The sequence below is a fragment of the Parus major genome, chromosome 1A (assembly GCF_001522545.3).
Source record: "Parus major isolate Abel chromosome 1A, Parus_major1.1, whole genome shotgun sequence".
Lineage (NCBI taxonomy): Eukaryota > Metazoa > Chordata > Aves > Passeriformes > Paridae > Parus > Parus major.
The window spans coordinates 65,992,422-66,017,311 of record NC_031773.1 but is presented as its reverse complement, the minus strand read 5'-3'; the positions used below and the strand labels follow the sequence as shown (position 1 = coordinate 66,017,311).

At 38.7% G+C, this 24,890-nt stretch overlaps 1 protein-coding gene across 1 annotated transcript in view; it reads left to right on the top strand.

Annotated features, from left to right (window-relative positions):
• The window catches only part of PIK3C2G (phosphatidylinositol-4-phosphate 3-kinase catalytic subunit type 2 gamma), a 173,366-nt gene that overhangs the window by 18,270 nt on the left and 130,206 nt on the right, over positions 1 to 24,890 (top strand). The window contains exons 6-10 of the mRNA XM_033514641.1: positions 3,060 to 3,162; positions 8,351 to 8,421; positions 12,027 to 12,090; positions 16,982 to 17,098; positions 22,484 to 22,517. Coding sequence (XP_033370532.1) covers positions 3,060 to 3,162; positions 8,351 to 8,421; positions 12,027 to 12,090; positions 16,982 to 17,098; positions 22,484 to 22,517 — 389 coding nt within the window. The remainder of the gene's footprint in view (positions 1 to 3,059; positions 3,163 to 8,350; positions 8,422 to 12,026; positions 12,091 to 16,981; positions 17,099 to 22,483; positions 22,518 to 24,890) is intronic.

Sequence of the window (24,890 nt, the reverse complement as noted above, 5' to 3'; positions counted from 1 at the left end):
AAGAAATAGTCTGATTGAACTGTATTAAGATTTGGAGCTTACAGCCCATCAGAGAACCTTGCTGGGGGGAAGCAAGCAGTGAGGGAGTCTCAAGTGATGGGCATTTTCCCTTTCTTGTGTTTAGATATTTTGGGAGACCACAGGCAAGTCACTTGGATCAGTCATTGCCACGTCTCCTAAAGACAAAGGCTGCATTTCTCTTCATGGCATTCTCATCAGAGCTGTATTCTCCATATAATTTCAGAAAAAAAAAAAAAAAGGGGGAAAAATGTTGAGTTAACAAGATTGTAACACTTTCATTTTTGTTTTCTTTACAGAGCTCAGAGTGCTGTAAAGCAGTTACTAATAATCTTGTTATCCTCCAAAGTGGATATATTACTTTTATCTTAGTAGTACTGGTATGGTAGCAAATCTGCCTGGGGTACAGCTGAAAGGTAGTTTGTCAACCTGTGACAAAGCTACACTTCTATTTCTTGTAGCACACTTTTCATCTCAGCCAGGTTTCCACATTATTTTGTTGAGGCATTAATCCATTTTGTCTAGTCCCTTGTGTAACAATAGCTGTCAAAACTTTTCTCTTTGTGTTTGTGCAAATTAAATCCATTCATGAAGTCAACAGCACGGCCACTTCTGCTTGCAGGCTTTCAGGCAGCATTGCTATGTCAATAAAGACTGTGCTGATGGATAGGATCTGCTTGACACAGCAGAAAATAACACAAACCACTAATGTAAAAGCAGTTATAATAACAAAATTAAGTTTCTCTTGGTGTAGCTTGTTTTGCCTGGAAGCATGGTAACAAGGAAAAATTATACTTGGAAAAGACAGTTTTTATATATCTGTGGTTCAAGATTGTTACTGGTCTAGCTATACCAGTTCCTTTCACTGGAATTGCAATAGGAATTTGTATCCTGGAGGAATCAGGAAAAGGTGACTCAGGACTCACAGATGTGCCTCTGTAATATTCTTGTTACTATGCCTGTCCAGAGGCTGAATGAAAAGAGCAGGAATAGTGAGGCATTAAGTAAAAAACACATGTTGGGGCAGTTCTGAAATATTAAGGAAATTTCCCAGTCTGACCAGTTAGGGGGGAATCTCTGGCAGTCACATTCCCTTTGCTGTGAAAAGAGTCTGTGCCTGTTCACAGCCTCTTGCCTGGGCTTCTGATCTTTCCAACCCCCAGAGCACAATCTGCAGCTTGCACTGCACTGTTTTCCCCAGTCAGAGGGTATTAAAATAATGGAGTTCATCATTACAGACACCAGGAAAACATGATCAGGTGAAAAGAGGAGAGGAAGAACTTTCAGGAAAGCTCTGGGCAGAACACAGAGACAAGATGAGGAGAAACAGAAGAGAACATATGCCTCAGGAACTGGGAATTGGCCACTTGGACTTTAGTTTTGAAAAGGGATTTGAGAAGGGTTTAGCTATAACAGGGATATGCTTTTTAACAACACAGGTATTTCACTGTGTTGGTGTTCACTTCTCCCACTCTTACATCTCTACTTTCTGCTCTTGAAATCAAAAACTTTTGCAGCTGTATGGAGATGCTATCAAAGGTGATCCTTGCTTTAGGTATTTTTGTCAGATGGAAATGAGTTTGTCCCTTGTGATGTTTAATATGTTTGTTTGAAAAAGGAATTCTATATATACACTTACAGCTTTTGCAACCTCAATGGAGGGTCTGTATTTTACGTAGCTACAGTGTAGTGTGAGCACAGAACATTTAAAAGATGCATAAATTCCCTGTAATTGTGTTGAATGGCAGTTACATTTAAGTTTATCCATTCATTTATGCTGAAGATTTTTGCTGCCATGTGAGAGATGAGTCTCATCTAAGTCACACTTTCCATGATCTATTCATAGGTGAGCATTTTGGTTTTGTCTTTTTAACTAAATCCAGCCATTTTTATTCAGGCATTCCATCAAAAGACCTTTTAAGTAGAAATATAGTTTACATTTAAATTCTGAGTTTTCATGGCCCTTGACCACCCCAAAAAAATTATCTTTCCTTCATGGCCCAGGGAGTTCTGAAACAACTTGCCATGCTGTAAAACTGCATAAATATGGTATATCCCTTTTTGTGCTTCTGTGGCTGAAGGCTCAACAAAGCCTCCTGAATCTAAGGGAATGCACACCAAGGTTGTAACTGATGATGCATGCTGACTTAATTGGTGATGAATTTACCTTTGTAAAAGTCATTGTTGTTTTTCCATTAATCCCAAAGGACTTTTTCAAATGCAAAAAGATGTTTTCCTCAACCCTGAAATATTTTTTTGATTATTTCACCTCTTTAAAATGAGATGTGAAGGGGAAAAAAAAATGAAATTATTTTTGCTCCAGGTAATTTTAAGAGTGACAAACCAAGGCTGTGTTCTAACAGAAAAGGTTGCCAAGAGTGGTAAATGGAAAGAGGCAAATAAGTTTAAGGACTTCCCCTGTCATGGGCTGCTGGATCATTTTTGACCAGCAGCTTAGTTTGTAGGATCCACTCCAGCTGAGTGAGTCTGATCTTAACTGGCACATAATTTGAGAAAGAAAAATATGAACTCTGCTTTTACCACCTCTGTGTGAGCTGCACAGGGTGAAAACATGCTTCCTTAAGAATCAAGGCTCACCTGTCTTGATGTGATTTTCAGACCTACAGCTAATATTTGATTTTTGAGTTGGGTATCAGACACTACAAGTCATTCTGCAGTGGTGCATTCATAACCAGGATACTGCACTGTCTGGGTTTAAAGAATATGCATAAATAATCTCAAGGTCTGGGAGCATGTGCAGTTTGTCAAGGGTATTCTTTCTCTGTATCCTTGTTGTTCTGTTCCAGAACTTAATGGTCAATGATCCAACCAAGCAATTATTTTTTGTTTTGCTAGAGAACATGCCAGAACCAACCCCATCAATTTCCACAGAAGTAGGCGCCAAGAACTGGTTTTGTATTATTCAGTTTTTGCTCTTAGAATTTAAACTCCTGGTGCTTTTAGGAGAGGTAGCAAGAAAAAAAAGAAGGAAGTGGCAAGCAGAGAGAACCATTTATTTGTTGTTTTCCTCCACACTGCAGCAACTGTACTTTGGGAAGCCATGAAAGTCTCCGCAAGGCAACCACCTGCATTCAGCTTCGCCTGCACCACGCTGGTAACTTGAAACAAAGTTTGGCTCGAACGGTAAGTAACTTTCTTTTCTTTCCCTTTCCTTCAGCATCCCTGAAGGAAAGAAATTCCAACAATCCTTTTACATAGCAACCTGAAATAATAATCAAAGAGAGATTGTTTGCTTTCCTGAGAATGCATATATTATTGCTGAACTGAAGCTGAAATGTCCTGGGGAGAATTTGTGTTTTGCTCCTGTACTTACACCTAGTGAGAAACTGTAGAGAACACACAACTGAAAAAGACCAAGGGTTATTTTTTCAGCAAAAAAGATCCATTTTGTCAGAATTCAATCCTGTTTTATTTCAGGAGGTCAGACAATTCTTACTTTTGATTTACTCCCAGCCCAAAATTTGTGGTCCAGCAGGAGTTCTGGGCAGCATTTACTGACAGTGAGTTGTCTTTGTTCACAGATAGGAACAATTACCTGCTTTGCATGGCTCTGATAATAACCTAAGTCTGTCAATGTGTGGGTCAGGTGGCAGATGTCTAGCAAAAAAAGGGTGGGGGCTTCCTTTTCATATGTTTTCTCAGAAGGAAAACATAAATGAAACATCAAGCTCAATACAGCATTTTACCTGGACCATTAAAAAAGGACTACAATGAGGTCAAAATATATAAACATGTGTTATATTTAGAGATAGATAGATAGATAGATAGATAGATAGATAGATAGATAATAGATAGATAGATAATAGATAGATAGATAGATAGATAGATAGATAGATAGATAGATAGATAGATAGATAGATAATAGATAGATAGATAGACTTAACATTTTAACCAGTTTATAGACAAAAAGGTTATTCAGCTTCTCTAGGTCAGCATCTACTACTACAGATCTTCAAAACTGGAACCCATTTATGTTTAGGAGTCTCTTAGGAAACTTCAAAGCTGATTTCTGTGCTAAGAAAGTCCAACTCTACACCAAGGGCACTTGGAGGCTGCCTTCATGACTTTTGCTTACCTTACATAACACTGCTGAATTCTGGTTGCATAGTTAAAAATATCTGGCTGTACATGGAAGTTACTATGATGTTTAATAATCAGTATAAGTGGATATTTGCAAGAAATGAGCAACTGTTTTTGATTGGATTTTTTGTTTGTTCTCAGACACTTTTTGAACTTTTTCCAATAACTAAATGTTCACAGTACATTTGTAAAAGAAAAAAAAATAAAAATAAAGGTGAATACTTGCTTTCTTTCCTTTTGTGGGAAGCTGGCATTCTATTATGAAGTGCTTTGAGCAGGAAATGTTCTTCAGTTGAGCAGCTACAAGCAAGAAATTTGGCCAGGGGATTTATGTGGAATCACAGTTATTTCAGTTAGTGGGTAACCTTTTATTAGATTTTAGGGTTTTTTTAAGGTATGAGATCTATCAGCCGTAGCACTTTCTGAAACTCCAGGGAATGCTCTGCCTATCCTGTTTTTTTCAGTTTCAGAATTTCATATGTCCCCACCTTCTGATCATCTCAGGTTGGTGTAGTGGGCAGGCAGCAAATACATACAGATTTCTAACAAGAGCCTCACTTGCTTCCAGAAAAGAATCTTTGAACTAAAGCAGACAAGAAGTGATATTTCCTAAGAGTTCAAAACCCTTTTTTTTATTTTCATATATATCAGTGTTAATATTTTGCCAGACATAACGAGTTAACAATTGTGAGCATAATCACAGACGAGAGAAGTCAGAGGCCCATCATGATGAGAAGGTGGAGACTTTCCCATTATTTAAGTATTTGTGGCTTTCTAGAGGGATTGTGTAGTTCAGGCCATTAGAAAACATTCAGTGTCTCAAAGAATTTGTGGACCCTACAATAAGGTTTAAGTGGGAAGGGTGACATTTTAAGATCTCAAAGTGAATTATTGATCACCCCTTTACAGGGACAGACACAGCTCTGAAAGCTTCAGGCCATGAAGTTATTTTATGTTGCTAATAATAGCAAAGAGCACAAGCAGCTCTTGAGGTGGAATAAGTCACAGACTCAGAGCTTTCCCCCAGCTCCAGGGCATGCTTGTGACAGGGCACAGAAAGGAGAAGTTCTGCTCACAGCCAGGACTGCCAGCAAGTCTATCAGGATCACAAAAAATCCCAACAGAGAGAAGGCAAGTGCAGTGCCTTGAACCTGCATTGTTTCTTCCACTCTGGACATAGTTCTATACATTTCTTTAGGTGTACAGAAACCTGCTTGAGCCACGGTGAGTTCAAGGATGCAATGTAGTATACACTGAGCTCACAGTTAATTTTGTTGTTGCTGTTAGCTGAAAGATGTGGCTGTAAAATGCATTGGAAAGTCACAGACTTAGTTTATGGAAAAAAAAATTCTTTCCCTCAGAACTCATATAAAAAGATGCAAAAATTATGCTTTTAAAAAGCAAAATAGGAAGACCTTTGGATTTTTAGGATTCTTCAGCTATCTCAGACACACACATAACACAGCTACAGTTTATTTTGGTGAAATAGTGTACTCTGGAGGACTTCTCCTCTTATCTAAATGATCCTTCTAAATCCTGAAATGTGGAATATGTTTCATTATGGAAGTCTCCGCTAAGTTTGTCGTTTAGCTAGTGTCACAGAAACATGAATATCTCAACAGATCTTTTATATAGTAATCATCCATATGTAATCAGATAGTAAATGATTCACGTACACCCACCTGTTGTGGTATTCCATCAAATCCTCTTTGGATCCTATCAATCACACATATGTGATTCTTTACAGTCTAGGTAGTCAAACACAAGAAATGGGTTCCCAGAAAGGTGGCTGATGCCTCCTGTCTGCCAGGCCCTCAGGAAGAGGCATTTGGAAAATGTCCTTCGTAATGGGCTTTTCTTTCATGGTCAGCCCTGATGAGGTGAGGTAGTTGGACTACGTGAAAATTGTAGGTGCCCACCAACTAAACTATATCCTCTCTCCCCTCCATTGCATCCCACTCCATTGCATCCCACTCCATTGCATTCTGCTCCATTGCATCCCGTTCCATTGCATCCCACTCCATTGCATCCTGCTCCATTGCATCCCACTCCACTGCATCCCACTCCATTGCATCCCGTTCCATTGCATCCCACTCCATTACATCCCGTTCCATTGCATCCTGTTCCATTTCCTTGCACCCTTCTTGTAAATTTAAATGACTTGACTGACTTCCAGTCAGCTGGGACCTCCTCAGACTGTCAAGATCTTTGGTAGAGAACTGAGTGGATCCAGCCATGATATCAGCTAGGTCCTTTTTAGTTCTCTGGAATGAATCCCACCGAGGCCTTGTGGACCTAGAAACATTCTTTGGTCATGAAACGCACGTCCTGGAAAGGACCATGTAGTTTATTGGATGAAGTAGAAGAGGGAATGCTGGGAAGCCAAAGTCATTCGGTGCCATTCTGTGGTTCCAGAGGAGCAGCAGGTCCAGCCGGGCGCTCATCTTCTCTCGGTGGGGTCACCTCGTGTGAGGCCGCAGGAGCCTGCTGGGAATGGGCGTTGGAGGGCCCTGGAGCTGCTTCCTGGCTCTGGGCACTCTGGGTGGCCACGGGCCTGCCTCTGCCAGCCATGTCCTCCTGGTCATGGAGTACCTGCATCACCCGTATCATGACTGTGGTGACTGGCTGCAGGCTCCTCTCGGTGGCCACCCTCCTCTGCAGGCGGGCGGACAGGCCGATGGCGCACTCCTTGTAGTCGCTGTCGCCCCTGACGGAGTACAGCAGCTGCTCCATGGGCTGCCGGCACACGGGGCAGTTGTCTCTGCTCTTGGCCCACTGCCGGATGCAGCGGAGGCAGAACTTGTGCATGCAGTAGGTGACGTAGGCCGGCCTCTTCATGGGGCCCAGGCAGATGGGGCACTGCGAGTCTTCTGCTGCCTCCGGCCGTCCTGCCTGGGGCGGCTGGCTCTGGCTGCCCTCGCTTGCAGCAGAGCTGCTCTGCCCCATGTCTGCCTTGGCAGCGGATGCCATGTCCTGCCAGGAGAGATGTGCAGAGTGCCGGAGCTTGTCTGGCAGGAGGGGATTGCTCAGGAGGTTGAGCCGCTCCCTCTCGCCAGCGCTGCAACACCGGGTGTCACACAAGCAAAGGGATGGAGCCTGCCCTGGGGGTAATGGTGGACATGCCCAGGTCCTTCGAGAAGGAAAGCCTCTCACCTGCCCAGGGGGAAATTTCCCCTCCCAGTCCCCCTCTGCTGCTGAGAGTGCACCTCCTGGGTACTCACACTGCATAGATGTGATAGGGCTGGGAAAAATCCTGGGCTGACCCAGCTGGGTCATCTGTGACATTACAACCCATTGCTAGGTGAATCCCTCATCAGATTGGATCCATAATTGGTGATGTCATAATCCAGTTGTTGCACTAGATCTCTGGCAAAGGAACTGTGCTCCTTTCTCTTTTCTTCCCTTCTTCTTTCCCTTCCTTTAGAAGTCTGGCATGAATCCCACCAAGGCTCTGTGGACTTAAGAACATTCAACAACTGCAGCTGACCCCTTACAATTCCAGTGTCCACAAAGGGAAGGTCACTGTTGCTGTAGCTGTGCTCCTCCAGCTGAGAGGACTGAGAAGCCCAAGGTTTATCAATAGTGTTAAAGATTGAGACAAACCAAGCCCTAAATCCCTCTGCTTTTTCTGTAAACCCCTTTGCCAATGGACCATCTTCAGCAATGATGTTTTCTCTGGACACCTACTTGCTACTGACATACTTAATTAAACACCTTATTTTCTGGCACAACAAAAGCTGGTGGAAGAAATACCTCAAGGTCCCTCAAGTGGCCAAACCCCTCAGCTGCCCAGGGTGATGCTCCCCCTCACAGCTCACCTCTAATTCTGCATCATCTCTCCCTCTGGCCCACCTCAGTGTGAAACCAAAGCAGAACTGATGTATGCCCTAGGCCACGATGTCTGCCTTCTTCATGTCTCCTATGTAGACAGGGCACTGGAATATGCTGCTGCCTCCACTCTCCTTGCCTGGATTCCACCACATCCTGTTCCCCCACTGAATCTAAAGTTCTGTTTCTAAGTCCAGCTACCTTGTTTTCCTGAACACTCTTGCCCCTACCTGTACAGTACCACCCAGTGTAACACAAAATATTCACCAAATAAAATTTCAGATTAAAACATCCTGAACACAATGGAGAACATTCTGACTTTGGAAAATACCATGTAGATCTCTCCAATATACATCCTTCTTTATCAGCATTATATATGTCACCATACACCTCTCTTCCACAGTGTGGGGATGACCAAAGAAGGTTTTGTGTGAATGAGCTGTTAGAAGACATTTGTACCTGGAGACTGATTCGGTAAGCTGGTATTCAGCAGTATTTATGTTTGTAATTTTTTATATTTGTAGAAAGCCTTCTTGCACCAAAGAACAGTTCTGAGAACTCCTGAGGACAGCAATGTCACTAAAGAGAAAGACAATTGGTTCAATACTTCAGAATTTTTCTTTTCAGACCTTAGTTGTTGCTTAGCAAAAATCAATGTTTTTTGGATTCATGTAATTTCTCCCAATTGTCTCCTTTTCATATTACTGAAGTTTTTGTTAAAGGTTTCCCAAAGATGATTGAAGGAGTCATAATTTTCTTGTGTGCATTGCTGTTAGAGAATTTTTGATATTGAATATTGTAAAAATAATAGGTTTGCTCTTCATTCTGACTATATTTTCACAGTTCAGTAATTTTAAAACCTTTTCTTTTAATTTTTTTTTTTTTTTTTTTTTTTTTTTTGAAGCTAACCATGATGAGCCTCTAACTTGGCAGTCAAGTGAAGCTGATTGTAAAGCCAACCTGTGATGGACAAACACTGAAATGAGATATATTCCTCATTCACTTTTAATTATATTCCATTCAGATAAATTCCACTTTAGATAAAGAAGCTGTTGACACTTTTTGCGATGTTTTTCATCACTGTGTTATAAAGCACTTTGCCAACAATAATAAACTTAAATGACACACCTGTCATTTAGCAGATGGAGGAAAACAGAGGGGTTTGCCTCGTTTGAGGTGGCATTCTGGTGCTTGCTGAGGACCCATCTGGTTTCCTAGGAGCATGGCCCAACTTTCCATTCTGGTCCTTGCTATGAAGAGATCAGCAGAAGACATGTATGTTATAGATGACAAGTGTGTGAAATTCAGGAGCACAGAGGATGTCTGCAGGACAGGATCCCTTTTCTCCAGGCCAAACCATCCCATCTCCCTCAGCTGCTGCTCATCAGCTCTGTGCTCCAAACCCCAGCTCTGTCACTCTCTGGACACACTCCAGCACCCCAATGTCTTTCTTGTCGTGAAGGGCCCAGCTCTGAAGCCTGAGCACAATCATGGCACCAGCTCCCAACAATTCCATTCACCACAACTCTCTGGGCCCAGGCATGCATTTGGGCACTGTTTAGTGAGGCAGAATGGTGACAAACAGCATTTTAGAAGGGGAACCTAGCATTTCTCCATAGTAGGTGCTGCTGCCAGGAGAAACTTTTCAGTGAAAAGTGAAAGCTGCAAGTACATGCTACGTACTTGTCATCCTCCTCACATATCGACCAGCTCATGTTTGTGCCTCCCTTATTGCCTTTTCAAAACTCTTGCACCATATTGACTTGCTAAAAGCTAAAAAAATGCCCTTAACATCAAAGTACTAAATGTTCATGGCTTGGTTATGAATTATGAAGCATGTGGCGTTTATGCACAGCTATAATGATGCACAAGTATGAAGGATGTCTGTGTGATAAGATATGGGTATTATTAGTTATCTGGCAAAGAATCAGGATGGCATTAGTAGAGGCATTTCAATCATTATTACAACTTGTTGGATTTGTTTCCTATTAATGAGGTAAAAATATGGTTACTTGATACCAAAAATTCTCCAGGGAAAAATAAAATAATGGAAAATATGCTAATTTTATGAACTAGCATTGTCATTTAGAAAATTACTCTGTAACCTGACCAAGGATGCTAATGAACATGCATGCAAAAAGACAACAAGGCAAGCTCATATGTTCAGATATATTTTCAAGCTGGGTAAGGCTGTGGAAAAGATGTTATGCCTGAAGACTCGGTCAAAGCAGAGTGACAACTTGTATTAGCTATGATTTAACAGGATTACAGCAGGAATTTCCAGGCAGCTGCTCCACTCACAAACTGCCTGCCTAGATAAAGCCAGTGCAGATTGGAAATAAAAAGCTGTAAAGGCAAAACTACCTGTAGGAGGAATAGTTGGCATCTCCAGGGAAATGCACTGTGGTATTCCCTGTGTGCCCAGGGAAGGCCACCTAACTTTATTCTGTGTGTTATTTCAGTGCAATGATTCTCCTTTTCTTGCCATGCAATATAGATAATGAAAATCTAATAATGTGCCATGAAACCTGTACTTTGGGCTGTAGTTGCAATTCTAATTCTGATTGCTCAGCTAGCCCAGCTAAAATACATGAGGATGCACACAGCTTCTCTGTAAGTAGCTGATTTGCTGTGAAGCTCTGAAAAAAATCAAAATACTTTTGGGACTTTTCAGCTACCAGACTGCAATGGGGATGGAAGATTGGGGGAAATTTCTTCTAAGCCTTCTGAAGAGGAAGAACCTTAATGAAAGATCGTTGTGGGATATAAGAATAGAATTTAAAAAGCAAGAATAAAGTGATAGGGTAAAAACAAAACAAAACAACAAAGAAAGAATTTAAATTGCAATTTCCAGATTTTCATATAAGCATGTGCAAACACCAACTACCTCTGGTGGCCAACAAGATAATAATGTGTCTTTTACTGACCAGTGGGCTAGGCAAGGTGTAAAACTGGGAATTGAGGTTCCCTTTCCTTTCCTGATGATTTCACCCAACAGAGGAGGTTAACACAGGAAGATGCCTTAGCAACCATCTCACAGACACCTGTTTTTGTTTTGTTCCAGCTGACAAATTAACAACAGCAGGAATTTCACAGTTCTTGAAACACAGAAAATTACACAAATGCATCTTAAAAGTAAAAATGTGAATCTGGTTATCTGTTGGGGATAGCACTTGGAGCCTGTGGTTCTAAAAGTGTGAGATTTACAGCTGAAACATCAGTTGAGGAGTTTGGTGTACAGAGGTGTCTGCTCCTCTTCATAATCCTGATTAATTTAGTGAAGCTTTGGTAAGACTCAGCAATCTGTACAAATTTGGTGGCAATTTCTGTAGCATGACAAAGGCATGGAGCCACAGACTGGTGTATGGCTGTCTACAGAATTAAAAATAATTCCCAGTTTAGGAAATGCTACAGAAAAGGCAGTTGCTGAAAGAGTTTGAGCATGTAAACTTGAGATCTGCGTGCAAATTAAGTTTCATGGATTATGTAGCAACACTGTCCTGTTTCATAACATGCTTTTATACTTGTGACTTAGCCTGGACTTTTGATGTGTTGAGATTTTCCAGATCTTGTGCAGATGTTTTATCTGATTCTATGCAACTTAAGTCTGGGGAGTGATTGAAAAAGCAGGCATTGGGTCATAAAATCATATAAGCTGGAAAAGAGCTGTAAGATCATCACATCTAGCTGTAATAATGCAGTGTGTACTTGAGTCCATCCTTCTTTAGGGTAATATTTTTAAGCACTTGCTTAACCATAAAGTGAAAAATAAATGGGAAATTAATTTCAATAGACAGTGAAACAGCAAATCACTTACTGGAGTGCTTTAACTTGGGAAATTTATATCTTCATGTATAATAGACTTTTTTCCAGGTATTCTTTGTGGCAAATGTCTACCAAAAAAGCAGGCTCAATTGCATGATGTCTACATACATACTTGGCATTATTTTATACTGATATAAAATCACTGTCAAATTATTTCAAATGTGAAAAAGCCCAACAGAAAACCAACCCAAACCTGTTCTCTTTATCTAATTCTTATTAACTTGATGTTGTTTCATTTTCTCTCTGATTTCCAGGCAGAACCTTGTCTCTGTTATTATGAACTACAGAGTTCAAGTGGAGTATCTGCTGCAAAATGAGGTATTTGTTCTCAGCTTGTTACACCAGAAAAGCATTAACCTCTACATGAAAGGTATCCAATTATTCATCTGTCTTAGATGCAATTAAGGAAGACTTTTAATTAAGACTGCTTAATCTGACTTCGAAAGGATATAAATTCTCTTAATAAAACTTGGTTTGAGGTTAGGAAGAAAGTGCTACAAATTTAAAATATCAAAGGTTTGTAAGTGTCAAGGAACTTGTAAATAAAGCCAGAGTTGTTTGGTTTGGCAGTATAATACTTGGAATTAGTAGAGGTATAATGCATTATATGTAACTGCAAAATTTGTTCCTGATTTTGCAAACCCCCAAGCCTAATGTTTACATATTTAGGATATATTTGCAAGCATGTTTTCATTTGAAAGATTACATTGAGCCAGCAAAACTCCCAAGAGTTTTATTCTAAAGCATTGTGGGCTGCCAGTTGAATGTTACATGCTTGAACGAAAAATCTTTTAGGAAATCTTCTCTGCTGCCCAATGTTTTAAGGACAAATGTCTAAAGGACAAATTGAGTCATAGCTTGGAAGAAACCACATGTTTATTTGATCTGACTTCCAAGCTGGCATGATAACTGATTTGATCTGACTTTCAAGCTGGCATGATAACTGATTTTCTAGGGTTTAAAACTGGAAAGAACAAAAGATTTATAAAAATCAAAGAATACTGATGTAGCATGGAGATATTCCAGTGCATCCCTTCCAGAGTTATAACTCATTATGCTAAATTATGGATTTCTTTGAAATCTATATTTTAACATAAAATGAACATTTTGCTTCAGAACTCTGTCACCTACATTTAAGTTCAGATTTTAATATCCCTGGATATTCTTGATCCATTATGATTTTTATTTTGAATAGCCAGAAAACATACATTTGCATACAAATTTTATACATATACACACATATATAGAAATGCACGTAAACATACAGAAACATACATGAATACATAAATAGACATAGATATAGATAGATATAGATATAGATATAGATATAGATAAATATATAGATATAGATATAGATATAGATTAGATATAGATTAGATATAGATATTATATATATATTTTATATATATATAAAGATATATATATATATCTATATATAAAGATATATAGATATATATATATAAATACATAATATAGATATATACAAACATTTTCTATTTTGTGGAACTCTTTGACACTTTTTCAAAATGCAAAATACAAATTTAGAGGCTGTTGCACTTTGCCCAGCTACAAAGTAAAGCTCTGGCTCTGATTCTGTGCAGGTATTTGCTGAATTTTCCTTTGTAAGCATCATCTCAAAGGGAAGTGTTTAGTGTATAAAATGTGATGCAGTCATAACCATTTGGAAAAGTTAGATCCCCAAGCTCAAATGCACATGTATATTTCTTTACTGAACTAGACCCACCAGGGTCGTTATTCACATTCTCTGGAAATTGTAGGGCTTAAAGTAAGAGGGTTCTAAATTCAGAAAAAGCCATAACCTCAACATTAATGAGACTTTGCAATCCCCCCTCTGCAACTGGCCCTGTGCAGATATTCCTCAAACCTATAATGAAGCATTCCTAAATTTGTTTTTTCTAAAGATTTTTACATTGAGTAAGCAATTTCTTGAAACCATTAACTTTTTATAAAGGGAAGAAAGTGCATTTTTCAAATATTCATACCATCCAACAGATATGTGTGTGTCTAGAGCTAAATTTCTCTGTAGTTTATTTTTTTAATAAGGTCTTCTTTATTCAGGGACACTCAATAAAGTTCATAGGAATTGCTTAAAAGAGCAGGATTGAAAGTTGATGTAGGTCATAGCATGGATATTTTCATTCAGAGGCATCAGTGTATGGAGATTTTTTAAACCTGGAGTCATGAAGTATGATTTACTTTAATTAGTGGCTCAAAAAATTATGGAGCTCTAATGTAATAAGTAATATTTATAAATATGTAGTAAACAAGGCAAAAAATGAAAACCCTTTATTTTGTCTTTGAATCCTTGTTTACTTATTTTCTCTGACTTCTGGTTAGATTGCTTAAAGAAGATGTGAAATTGGGGTCATGATAACTGCCCCTTACCCAGGTGTACACAGGAGTAATTCTGTCATTTTCCCAAGCTATTCTCATATTGGGATTAATTTTATTGCTGGGATTGTTGTCACTCCTCTCTGGTTCACCACAATCCACCTTCAGCACACTCTGGAGTTTAAGACACTGGGAACCACTCATATATTGTTAATTAAGTGCACATTTAACTGCTGAAGTTCTGTACTCAGCTGGAAGTTCCTAAAGCATTCGGTTTTAACCAGACACACCTTGACATCCTCAGTTTAAAAAGCATAAATAATATTTTACACATTCTTCTATTTATTTGCAAATTGATTATTCTGTAGATATGGAGATACCAGTACTTTTGATTTATGGGACAAACACACTATCATTATTAACCTAATTAATAATAATGGTAAATAAAAGGAAAATTAATTTTGAGATCTGTAACGACTTTATAAAACAAAAATTTTAAAAGGATAATTAAGATGTCTGGCACAAAGACAGGATTGGTGCTGTTAGGGTTGAAATGTAAGTTTTGAAATGTAATTCTCAGACAATACCTGCTGTCAAATAAGCAGCCAGTTTTGACTGGTCTGAAAACCACTTTATATGCACCTCATTTTGAAATCTTTTCAAAATGTACTGTTTCTGGAGAGAGGGCTTTGTAAATTTTTTATACAGAGTGTAGAAGTTGTAGAGTGAAATAACTTTTTCTTACCATATAAATTATTGAAACACCAAAATATTCTTCTAAGGTTCTGCTGTATTTAAATATGTAGAAGGAGAAAAAATTACAAGATGTTGACTGTAGTCCTTTTGGAATTTCAGAAAATTTTATGTAATAAATGAATCCTCATCTTCCCTTCTTTGGGACAAAAATCAGTGTCATATATCTACACATGACAAAAAAAACCTCTTTACATGGTAATATCCCAGCAGAGATATAATGTGTAAGAAAACATCATGCATAGTATTCAGTATCACATAATTTTATATGCTCGCTCTTCTTCATCTGTAATATGCTCCTTAGAAGTAGCTACCATAAAAATAAAATGTATGATAAAATAGCTTCTATAAACATTAATATTTTGATAGCTTATCTATAAACAGAATAGTGTATTAAACAGAAATTGATACATTCCTCAAGATACCAATTCTCTTTATGGAACAGCATTTATATGTACATACAAAAATATATAAACTGTGGGTGGATTTGGGTTTTTGTGTTATTTTTCTCCATCCAGAGAGCTGTTTCTCTGCTCAAGGGTTACTTTTGTATATGTCTATTTCTTGTTACTGCTCAGAAAATAACCCTGCATAACTGTATTTATAGACACAAAATTCTTTCTTCTAATAATACATCTCAGCTTGTGAAGAAGAAAAATGCTAAATTAAAACTTCTTTAAATCAAATGCAAGATTGGAATGATATTTAATATTAATTACAAGCTCTCTATAGTAAATATATATATACACAGACACATATACTTGTTTATTTCTTCAACATCTCAGAGTAAACCAGCATTTATGATGTTTTGAAGTTGTCAGTGTTACACAGAGCAAAGCCATACCACCAAGCAGTCAATCAACTTCAGCCCAAGGGAGGGTCTAAAACTCTCAAGAGATCACAGCCAGCCCTTTCCTCTCTAGAACCTGGAGTGGGAAAAGGTGTTCCTGTCCTTAATTACTAAAAAAAGCCCCAACTTATGTTTAAAAGAATCTGACCATGTAGATATTTCATGTATTTCATTCCTGCTTTAGTTCTGCTAGAAGCAGTTAATGTGGAATTAGTAAATTCAATATATTTTTATATTTATTTGAAATGGTGACAGGTGTTAGTACAGTCTGTGCATAGACCTTAAGCCTGAAAACAAAGTTCATCTTGGTACAATTTTTATTTTTCAGGCATGAAATGCATGAGTTAGAGAAATGGTTTTATGGCTACATTGACATGTACACGTTTTAGTGCACTAAAAGGAACGTTTATCAGTACAGAAACATGGAGAATATTTATAGGAGAGCTTCTGCTGGTTCAGAGAATGCATTTTAAGGTTTAATGAAGTGATATAACCATGCAGAAAACCCATTATTTGTTTGTTTATATATTTATTTATTTATTTATTTATTTTCCTGCACATAGAGTATTTGATATTTAAAGATTGTGTTTTCCTTCCCTTGGGGATAAAATTTTATTTTTTTTTTTTAAATTCCCCAAAAATATTTGATCTAGAAACTTTTTTTTTTTCTCCCATATGGCGATATTCAAATATCTAAATTTACAATCAATAAGATTCCAGAGTTTTAATTAAATATATAATTTTGCAGAAAACTTGTTGCAAAAGTACTCAGTCCATAGGTGTCAGGTTGTGCAGCCTCCCACACAGTATCTGTTTTTGGGAGGAAAATGGCTGTTTTCCAACTCCTGAAGAAATGAGCAGGAGATAATAGTGAAGATAAACTCACAGAATCACAAAACCTCCAAATTCTCGTGAATGACTTGGCTTCAATCCCCTCAGAAGTTCCTTTACAGCCCTTATTCACTTCTGGATCTCAGACAAACCAAAGTTTTCCCTTAAAATCAGGCTGTGATACCAAATTTGTTGTAGTTTTGACCAGCACACATTTTGTGGGAGATAATTGCACTTCAGCAGAAATGATGAAAATATTGGCCTGTGGTGGTTTGAATGTGGCCAGACTAAACCATGGTGGTTGAATTTTATTTGAGGGAGTAGGATTTTCTACACCCTCACTGCCATGAAGGTTATATTTCTGGTAAATGTTATGTGTCTAGTGTTGTTTAGGTTTTTTTCTCCCCCTTTTCTTTGCTACAGAATAATGTTGATAATGTGATTGAAGCAGCTAAAGCCATCTGCAGTGTCCTCTGTTTTGTGGAAACCAGAGACATTACTGATGCAGTCAGCAAACTTCGTGCTTTGGTGAAGGCACAGGTAAAAAATCCACGTTCATCTCCTATTTTTCTCTTTAAAACTGGAACTTGAAGTGGTACCGCTAATTTTTTGGTTGATCAAGTCCATTTTTCTGTCTTGCTACATGTTTTCCCTTTGACAAGTGTTGGGTGGAGGCACTGTAAAAACAGCAATGTTGACCACGTGTGATGTGACAGGAGCAACACAAGACTCACCATGTGTTTAACTGGAACTGATATTCTCCTCCAGTTCTTTCCTGTTCCTACTCAATATACAGATCTCTTCTTTGCCACATCACACATGGTCATGGTCACAAAAATTTAAAAAAAAATCTTCCAAAAATGTCATTTAAATAGTGTTTTTTCAGATTGAAATGTCCCTGTTATTTATGCAAAAGAGTACCAGCATCATAAAGTCCTGATTTTAGCTGAAATACTCTTAAAATACTGAAATGGGTTTTCCAGGGGTTTCTGCATATTTGTGAACTGGCACTTTGTAGGGCAGCATCCCTTCTCAGTTTGGTCATCAGCTGCTCTGCTATGACCTTAGACAAGCCACTATGACCTGATTTTTAGAAGTTCTGAGCACCCAAAAGCTCTTTTGAAGTCAGCACCTTGGAGATACAGGTGTTCAGCAAACCTGAAAATCAAGCCATTAATCACTTGGATTTAATCTGGGGTAAGTGTGAGTCATGATCATTTTTTTCACACCCTAAGGAAATTCTCTCTTCATACTTTGCCAAAAAAAAAAAAAAAAATAAAGTTATTGAGGAATTCTCTTCTGCCCTTGCATGGTCTCATCATTATTTCTCACAGCAAATACTATTTTGAAAAACATGCCAGACTGTATGGAATGCTTGCATTCAGACCATTACCTGTCTGCAAGACTTTTATCCTTTCTCTTTATTGTTGGTTTTGATGATTTTTTTTTTCCCCATAGCTTGTGGTACGTGTAAGAACACCAAAGACTAAAAGAGCCAAGGTTGCTCTAAGGTTTTTGGTTTCTTGCTCAGACCTGACCAGCTGATTCACTTAAGTCCCTTCTTTTGCTTCCCTTTTAGTTCATGCTTCACTGCAAACCTTGCTTTTATATTATCCTAAATCTTTTAGTGTCTGCTTTGGCATCAATTATTAGCAGTCACTACTGGGGGAAAATTCCTGCATAAATGAATCTGTTTTGCCACACATTTTATCTGGCATGATGTGGAATCAAATGGAAATAAGAATATCCATTTAAGAAAAGCTCTTCTTGGATATTAGAGGGCAAATACTGCAGAGAATAAAGGAAGTAACAAGGGATTCTTGTGATTTGTTTTTCAGTTAAGCTCCAGACTCTCTTAAGAGACATCAGGATGATCAGGGTCTTGTCCTTGGGACAAGTATTTTGTCCATCCAGAATATTTCTTAAGAGATAGACAAAGAGTTGGGTACAGTTAAAGGGTAGGGAGGAAAGTAACAGAACTTTGTTTTAGAAAGGAAATAGAGCAGAAGAGATGTATTGAGACTAATTTATTAAAACACATTTTTTGGGGTTTTTTTTGAGGTAAGAAAAATTTAGTGTGTTTTTTCTTTTAGATTTCAGGTCAGTCCTGTGAACCCAATGTGTAAACTACTTCTTATAACTGGCACATATATCCTTTGGTCCATTTGCAGCCCTATCCTCTCTGAATCTGAGCAGAGAAATAGGTGAAGTGGTCAAAGAGTCAAAACAGTTCCTATTAGTGTGGCTCATCCTAAGTTAGAAAATCCCACATGCCAGGCAGAATTACATAATGGGATAAAACCCAAAGAGTAAAGGCCATCTTTTTCAAGTCTTAGGTTTTTTGTGGATGTTCACATTTGCTTCTGCTTGTCTTCAGAGTCATTGTCATGCAAATATTGATTTTATTTTGAGATGAAGTGGCTATTAGTAGGGAAATAATTAAATTATGAGCTGATCTGTCTTGCTGTGGAAAGAAACAAACAAAAAACCTCTGCTCCAAATGTTCCCTGTTTCCTATTGCTCATTTTCCAGCATGGCAAAATTTCCAACTCCAGTGAATTGACAATATTTATAAGTTCTCCTAAAATAATTTCCATGTTGTTCTTCACATGGAGAGAGTAGCACACTTCCCTTTTTCTGTTTTACCTGTTTAGATTATAAACTCTTCAGAGCAAGGAACTTATCCTCTCCTTATCTGTGTGCACAGTCTCCATCACAGCAGAGTGCTGGTCCTGGCTGTGATCTCCAGAGGCTACAGCTGATAAGTGCTGATGATAACGATCCTGTTTGCTCCTCTCTAATGAGCAAAATGTTCCTCAATAGCCTCTCCTGCATGGTAAAATGATTGGGTCCTGATTGAACAGTCTTAAATATTTTTCTTGTCCTAATATCCAATAAAAAGCTGCTTCATGTATCTCTGGAAAACTACTGACAGGATTGTTACTCATGCTTTAAAGTTTTGAAGTTATTGAGGTTTTGTTCTCTTAGCACTGAGTTTCAGGCTGGGTTAGCTGAGCTGCTTGTCTGTCCCTTGATGACCTCGTGTAAAAGCTGCCTGTGACCTTGGCTGACCCCCCTGTCCCTCTGCCTCCCTCTGTGCTGGAGCAGACCTGACTAAATACTGACTTCAAACAAGTGGAGGGGCAGGAATAAAATAAACCAACTATTCCTGCACCAGCAAACGCTGCTGCTGCTGCTGGTTTTTTACTCCTTTGAGATCTAGCTGCTAGGACAGTCGATAGACCTCAGCAATCTAGAAAAGATTTGGCTTTGATGCCATAAAGAGCTTCATCTTTCTCAGCAGCTGAACTATAAAAGTCATAAAAGCAGTAAAATATATTCCTGTTTTGTAACTTGAACACTGTCCCATTTTTTTTGAAAATAGTCATTGCACATTATATGCAACTATCTCACATGTAGAATAGTATATGAATGTAACAAATCAGATTTCATCTCTATTTGTCAATATTAATAAATATTAAATATTGATATTAAATTAATATTATATATTTTCAATATTAATAAAGACAATTGACAAGCTTTCCTGTCTGTAACAACACATGTAATCAAAATTAATACTCAGCAGCCAGTTATTCTATGGAGTACCAACTCCCTCAAACCCCTTTTTGATTTTAACTCATATTGAATGGTAGGATCATTTTTATGTGAATTTTGGGTACTGGCAAAATTATTAAATGCTGCAATATTACTGCATTTTACCAAATTGCTTTAATTGTTTCTATTATGTTTATCAGTGTGGTACCAAAATATTTTGTTAGGAGGGAGAGATGCCTTTTCCAGATAAGCAGGTAAACTGCCCCACAAATTAAATGACATTTTTGAGGCTGTTATATCTCAAGCACTGCAGCATAACATATTGGCTAAGGAAGAAGTGCCAGGAAAACATTCTAATTGCTTTTTCATGTAGTTTCCTGGTGCTTTAGTGTAATATATGGTGTGGTTTTGTGTGGAATCTTTTTTAACATGTCCATTTGGCACAGGTGCACGCAGAGCCTCGGGGAAACCACTGCTTTCTTCTTCCAGTGTGAATTACCTAAGTTGCCAGTATATGTTTGTTTATACCTATCTGTACATGTGTGCTTGTCTACTTGGAAAGAAAAAAAATTGAATGTGCTTCTGTTTAATTCTGGTTTAAAAAAAACAAACAAAGCAGAACAAAGAAACTTACTTTCAATCTTCTGTCTTTAATTAAATTGTACTTATTACCTCCTTACTGCCTCCTCACTGCCAGTACTGTGCATTCCTATGCCATGGTTAAGAGATTATGAAAGCAACTGGCACCAGTGCTGGTTTCTTCTGAACTGATTGCATCTCTTTGTAAATGTGATTATTTCACTCTCTAACCAACCTAACCCTGGGATTTTAAAATCCATTCAGGGGAGGCTCTGGGCCCGATGCACAATTAATGTTTTTCATCTCTCCTTTTTTTTTTATTTTTTCCATTCCTTTCTTACAGCAGCTCACAAAAAGTCCTAGGAGATCAAATCCTGCCAGAACAGGCACTAATCCACTATATATTAAGCGTGCTATACTATGTTGAAATTATAAGTACTGTGCCAAAAGGTTGTTTACTTCCCCAAATTTGCGGGAATTTAACAAAGGTCTCTGTTCCCATTTGTCTCACTGCATTAGGAAGATTGTGAAAACATAATTCTCAGCCTGGATGCTGCTTTTCTCCCCTCAAGTAAGCATTTGAGTACTTCTGTTCATCTTCAGCAGACAAATGCTGGCAGCTCCAAGCTGGGTGCCAGAGGGAGAGTGTACATCCAGCATTGTGCTTCTTCTGCCACCTCTGCATGCATTGTAATTTTTAAGAAGCATCATGCTGAATACATATGTACTAACACAAAGCATTCTCAGCCCACTGCAAAGGGATTAATGACTTTAAAGGGCAGAAAACCTTACAGGGATGTGGGTTCAAACAGTGCAAGCCACAGGCAATACTGAAATGCAGAATTAACTTTCCAGTCTCTCTAGTCAAGATTTTTGCTACTTATTTCTGTGTTGCTTTGGTGGATTCAAGTCTGAGCACAGGCTCACATAATCATAGAGTATGCTGAGCTGAAAGGGATCCACAAGGATAATCAAAATCCAACTTCTGTCCCCGCACAGGACACCCCAAGAATCACATCTTGTGCTTTAAAGCATCATCCAAGTGCTTCCAGAGCTCTGTCAAGCTTGGGGCTGTGACCATTTCCCTGGAGAGCCTGTTCAGTGCCCAGCCATCCTCTGGGAGAAAAAGCTTTTCCTGACATCCCCTTAACCTCTCCTGATCTCAGCTCTGTGTCATTCCCCTGGGTCCTGTCACTGATGACCAGAGAGAAGACATCAGTGCCTGTCACTTCCCCTCAGGAGGAAGCTGGAGAACACTTTGAGGTCTCCCCTCACTTGATATTTCCCTTTGGCCACCTCTGGTCAGCTGCCTGAGCCCAGGCCTTCGAAAAGCACAGCTATTTTCACTCATCTGGAACAGGAATAGGTGAAAGGGAGGGCACTTGAGGGGAAGCTTGCTGCTCCTCACCTTTGAAAGGATGCCAAGACTCTGCCCTTGTGGGCTTCACATCTGATTGTGTCAGGCTTGAGAGGGAATTCTTATCTCTGCTGTAGCACTGCAGAGGCTGAGAACGTGTGTGAACATTGGGTAAGTGCTTCTTTGTACCTTGACATGCCCAAATACTGTCAGAAATCAGGTCTTAAGTGCCTTGTCTGAGGTGGTAGAGGAAGCAGGTCCCGGTGCTCTGAATCCCAGCCATGTCTTGTGTCATCATAACATTAAGATAAATCTAAATCCTTCCCCTTTTCCACTGTATTTTCCATGAGTGCTGCTCCTACAACCATTATAACTTCTACACTTCTTTTCTGAAGTGACTGATTATTTTTTTTCCTCTGATTTTGTCTTTATAGAATTCTCTTCAAAGTGTGGAAACACCAGGCAAAGGTAGGGTGGTATTTTAAAAGTATGTTAATTCAAGATGTATCACCAGAAAACACATGTTTTGCTATTTGTTTGTTTTACTAAACTGTTTGAGTGGGCATATTGCAGATGTTTACATGTTAAGGTGTATTATAAGGTAATTATAAGTTGAAAATGAAGTGATCTAAATGTATAAACAAAACAGCATTTCCACAAAATAATTTGGAGACTCAAATATGGAGAATGAATAGCAGAGTGAAAGAAATGAGTACAGGTGGTGGTGGTCATGGTAGTTTTCTTTAATCACAACTTTCTATGTGGAGAAGAGGGAAAATAATGAACTTCATGGAAGCCTGAAAAATTATTTTTTTGTATGACTTTTCCATCTGACTCCAATAACTTTAATTCCTCCCTCTGTAAGCTTTAGTTCTTTGGGATCTTTTGCTGTATAAATAATGTCTTGTCTAATGGTAGACTGTCATAAGAAGAGTACATTAATTTACAATAATGGACAAAATTATAGACCCTGCCTTTTAAAATTCCCACTGGCTCAGAAGTGTATAACTTTTTAATCTGTTTTTATTGATTCTGCTGTATTTCTTCTCACATGTGGATTTTTCAGTCCCTTCTGGGCTGAGCTCCTTTGGGATACTCCCTCATGGGGAGTTCTGTTTATCTCCGTTCTCTGGGTCCAAAGAAAACTCCAAAGCTTGTCAGGATCTTGTTTCTCGTGTTTATTAGGGTGTTATCACAAAACTTGGAAGGTCTCTCCAGACTTTCTGCACAAGTTTAATTCACTACAGCCTGGCACACTTTGGGCTCTGATGGCACAAAATGGCCCTGAAATACACAGTTCTTTTATCTTTATACTTATTCTTATCCAATTGACAATAGACATATATATTATTTTTCTTAATGACCCAATGACCCATCACCTGTGTGCTGTACTGCGGCATTTTCTGTCCAATCACTCACTATTACCCAAAAACCTCTGGAAGAACATGAAGAAGAAAGAAGAAGGAAGAGACAACAGTCTAAATCCTTCATCTCGTCTTCTGCTCTCTAAACTTTAACTTTTTCACCCAGTGACTTAAGAAAACTTTCTAACCTACACACTCACACTTTTAGCTTTTTCTATCTAACTTTAACAGCTGTTTTCATGTATCACCATGAAAACATGCCCATAAATTTCATGTTATATGAAATTCAGTGTTCTCCTGGATGTCAGAGCCAGGCATCAGAGACAAGGGCACACACTCTGTGTCTCAGACTCCAGCAGAGGTGTCCAGCACTGCTAGCACCTCTCAGACCAAGGGATGAGCAGGGGTCTGCTCTGCCAGGGGTTGGATTTGAGAAGGGAACAGCCACATTGGGGCTCCTGCCACATCAAGTGCTGCTCTACCCCTCTGTGGCTGCCCAAATGCAGCTGGGTGGATGGATTCCACCAAAGGGCCTTCCAGCTGAGCCCTAGGCTGGGCTGTGGAAGGGTTGTGCCTCTGTCCATTCTGTTTGAGGAAAATGTGGCCTCTGAGATGCTCTTTCCCTCTCTTTTCTCTGCTTTCTTCAATTGCAGTGTGCTCAGAGAGGCAACAAAAAGGTGAATCAGCTGCAGAGATTTCAGCAGTCTTTCAAAGACAGAGTTGGTTGAGATGGAGGTTTCCAAATGCCAGGCTTGCTTCAGCATCATTCAACTTGATAAGCAGCAGAGAAAGGAAACAGCAATTCAATTTGTAAGCTGCCAGGAAAAGCTAAGCAGCTGAAGGGCCAGGAGGGTGGGGAGAGAATATGCAGGTGCAGAAGTGAGAAGAAGGTAAATTCAGTTTGTAGGACTCTTCCTTCTTGGATATATTCCCATTTCCCGTGTGTTTTTTTAGCACACTTAATGGCTTCCAATTGTTTATGTTAGAAACAATTAATAATAAACATCTACCTTAGAAACATCTTTCTCCACACACTGTTGGAATGGATTTAAAACACTCCTCTGATTACAGGTATTTCCAAATTTGAACTTTATTGAATCAGCAGCTCTTACAAGGAAAATCTCATTTATTGAGTAACAGTGAAGGAATTGGTGTTTACTCCCTACTTCTCTGTACCTATTTATTTATACTAGGAAATCTTCAGCTGTGAAGATTTCTCTGTCTGCTTTTGGCACACCTTAATTTCATAACAATTGCAGAATCCTTTTGGTAGTGTAATATTAGAAATTGCAATTTACTGATCACAAGTCAGAACTTGCCAGGCCATTAGTCATTCTGTGGAGAAGCCTGCATTGAAAATTGTCCTTTTGAGTGTAGCAATATACATTTCATGTATGTTTTTAACATGCCACATGCCTGGCATCTGCACCTAATAAATAAACAAGATAAACTAAAAATCAGAAAAATATTTAAAGTA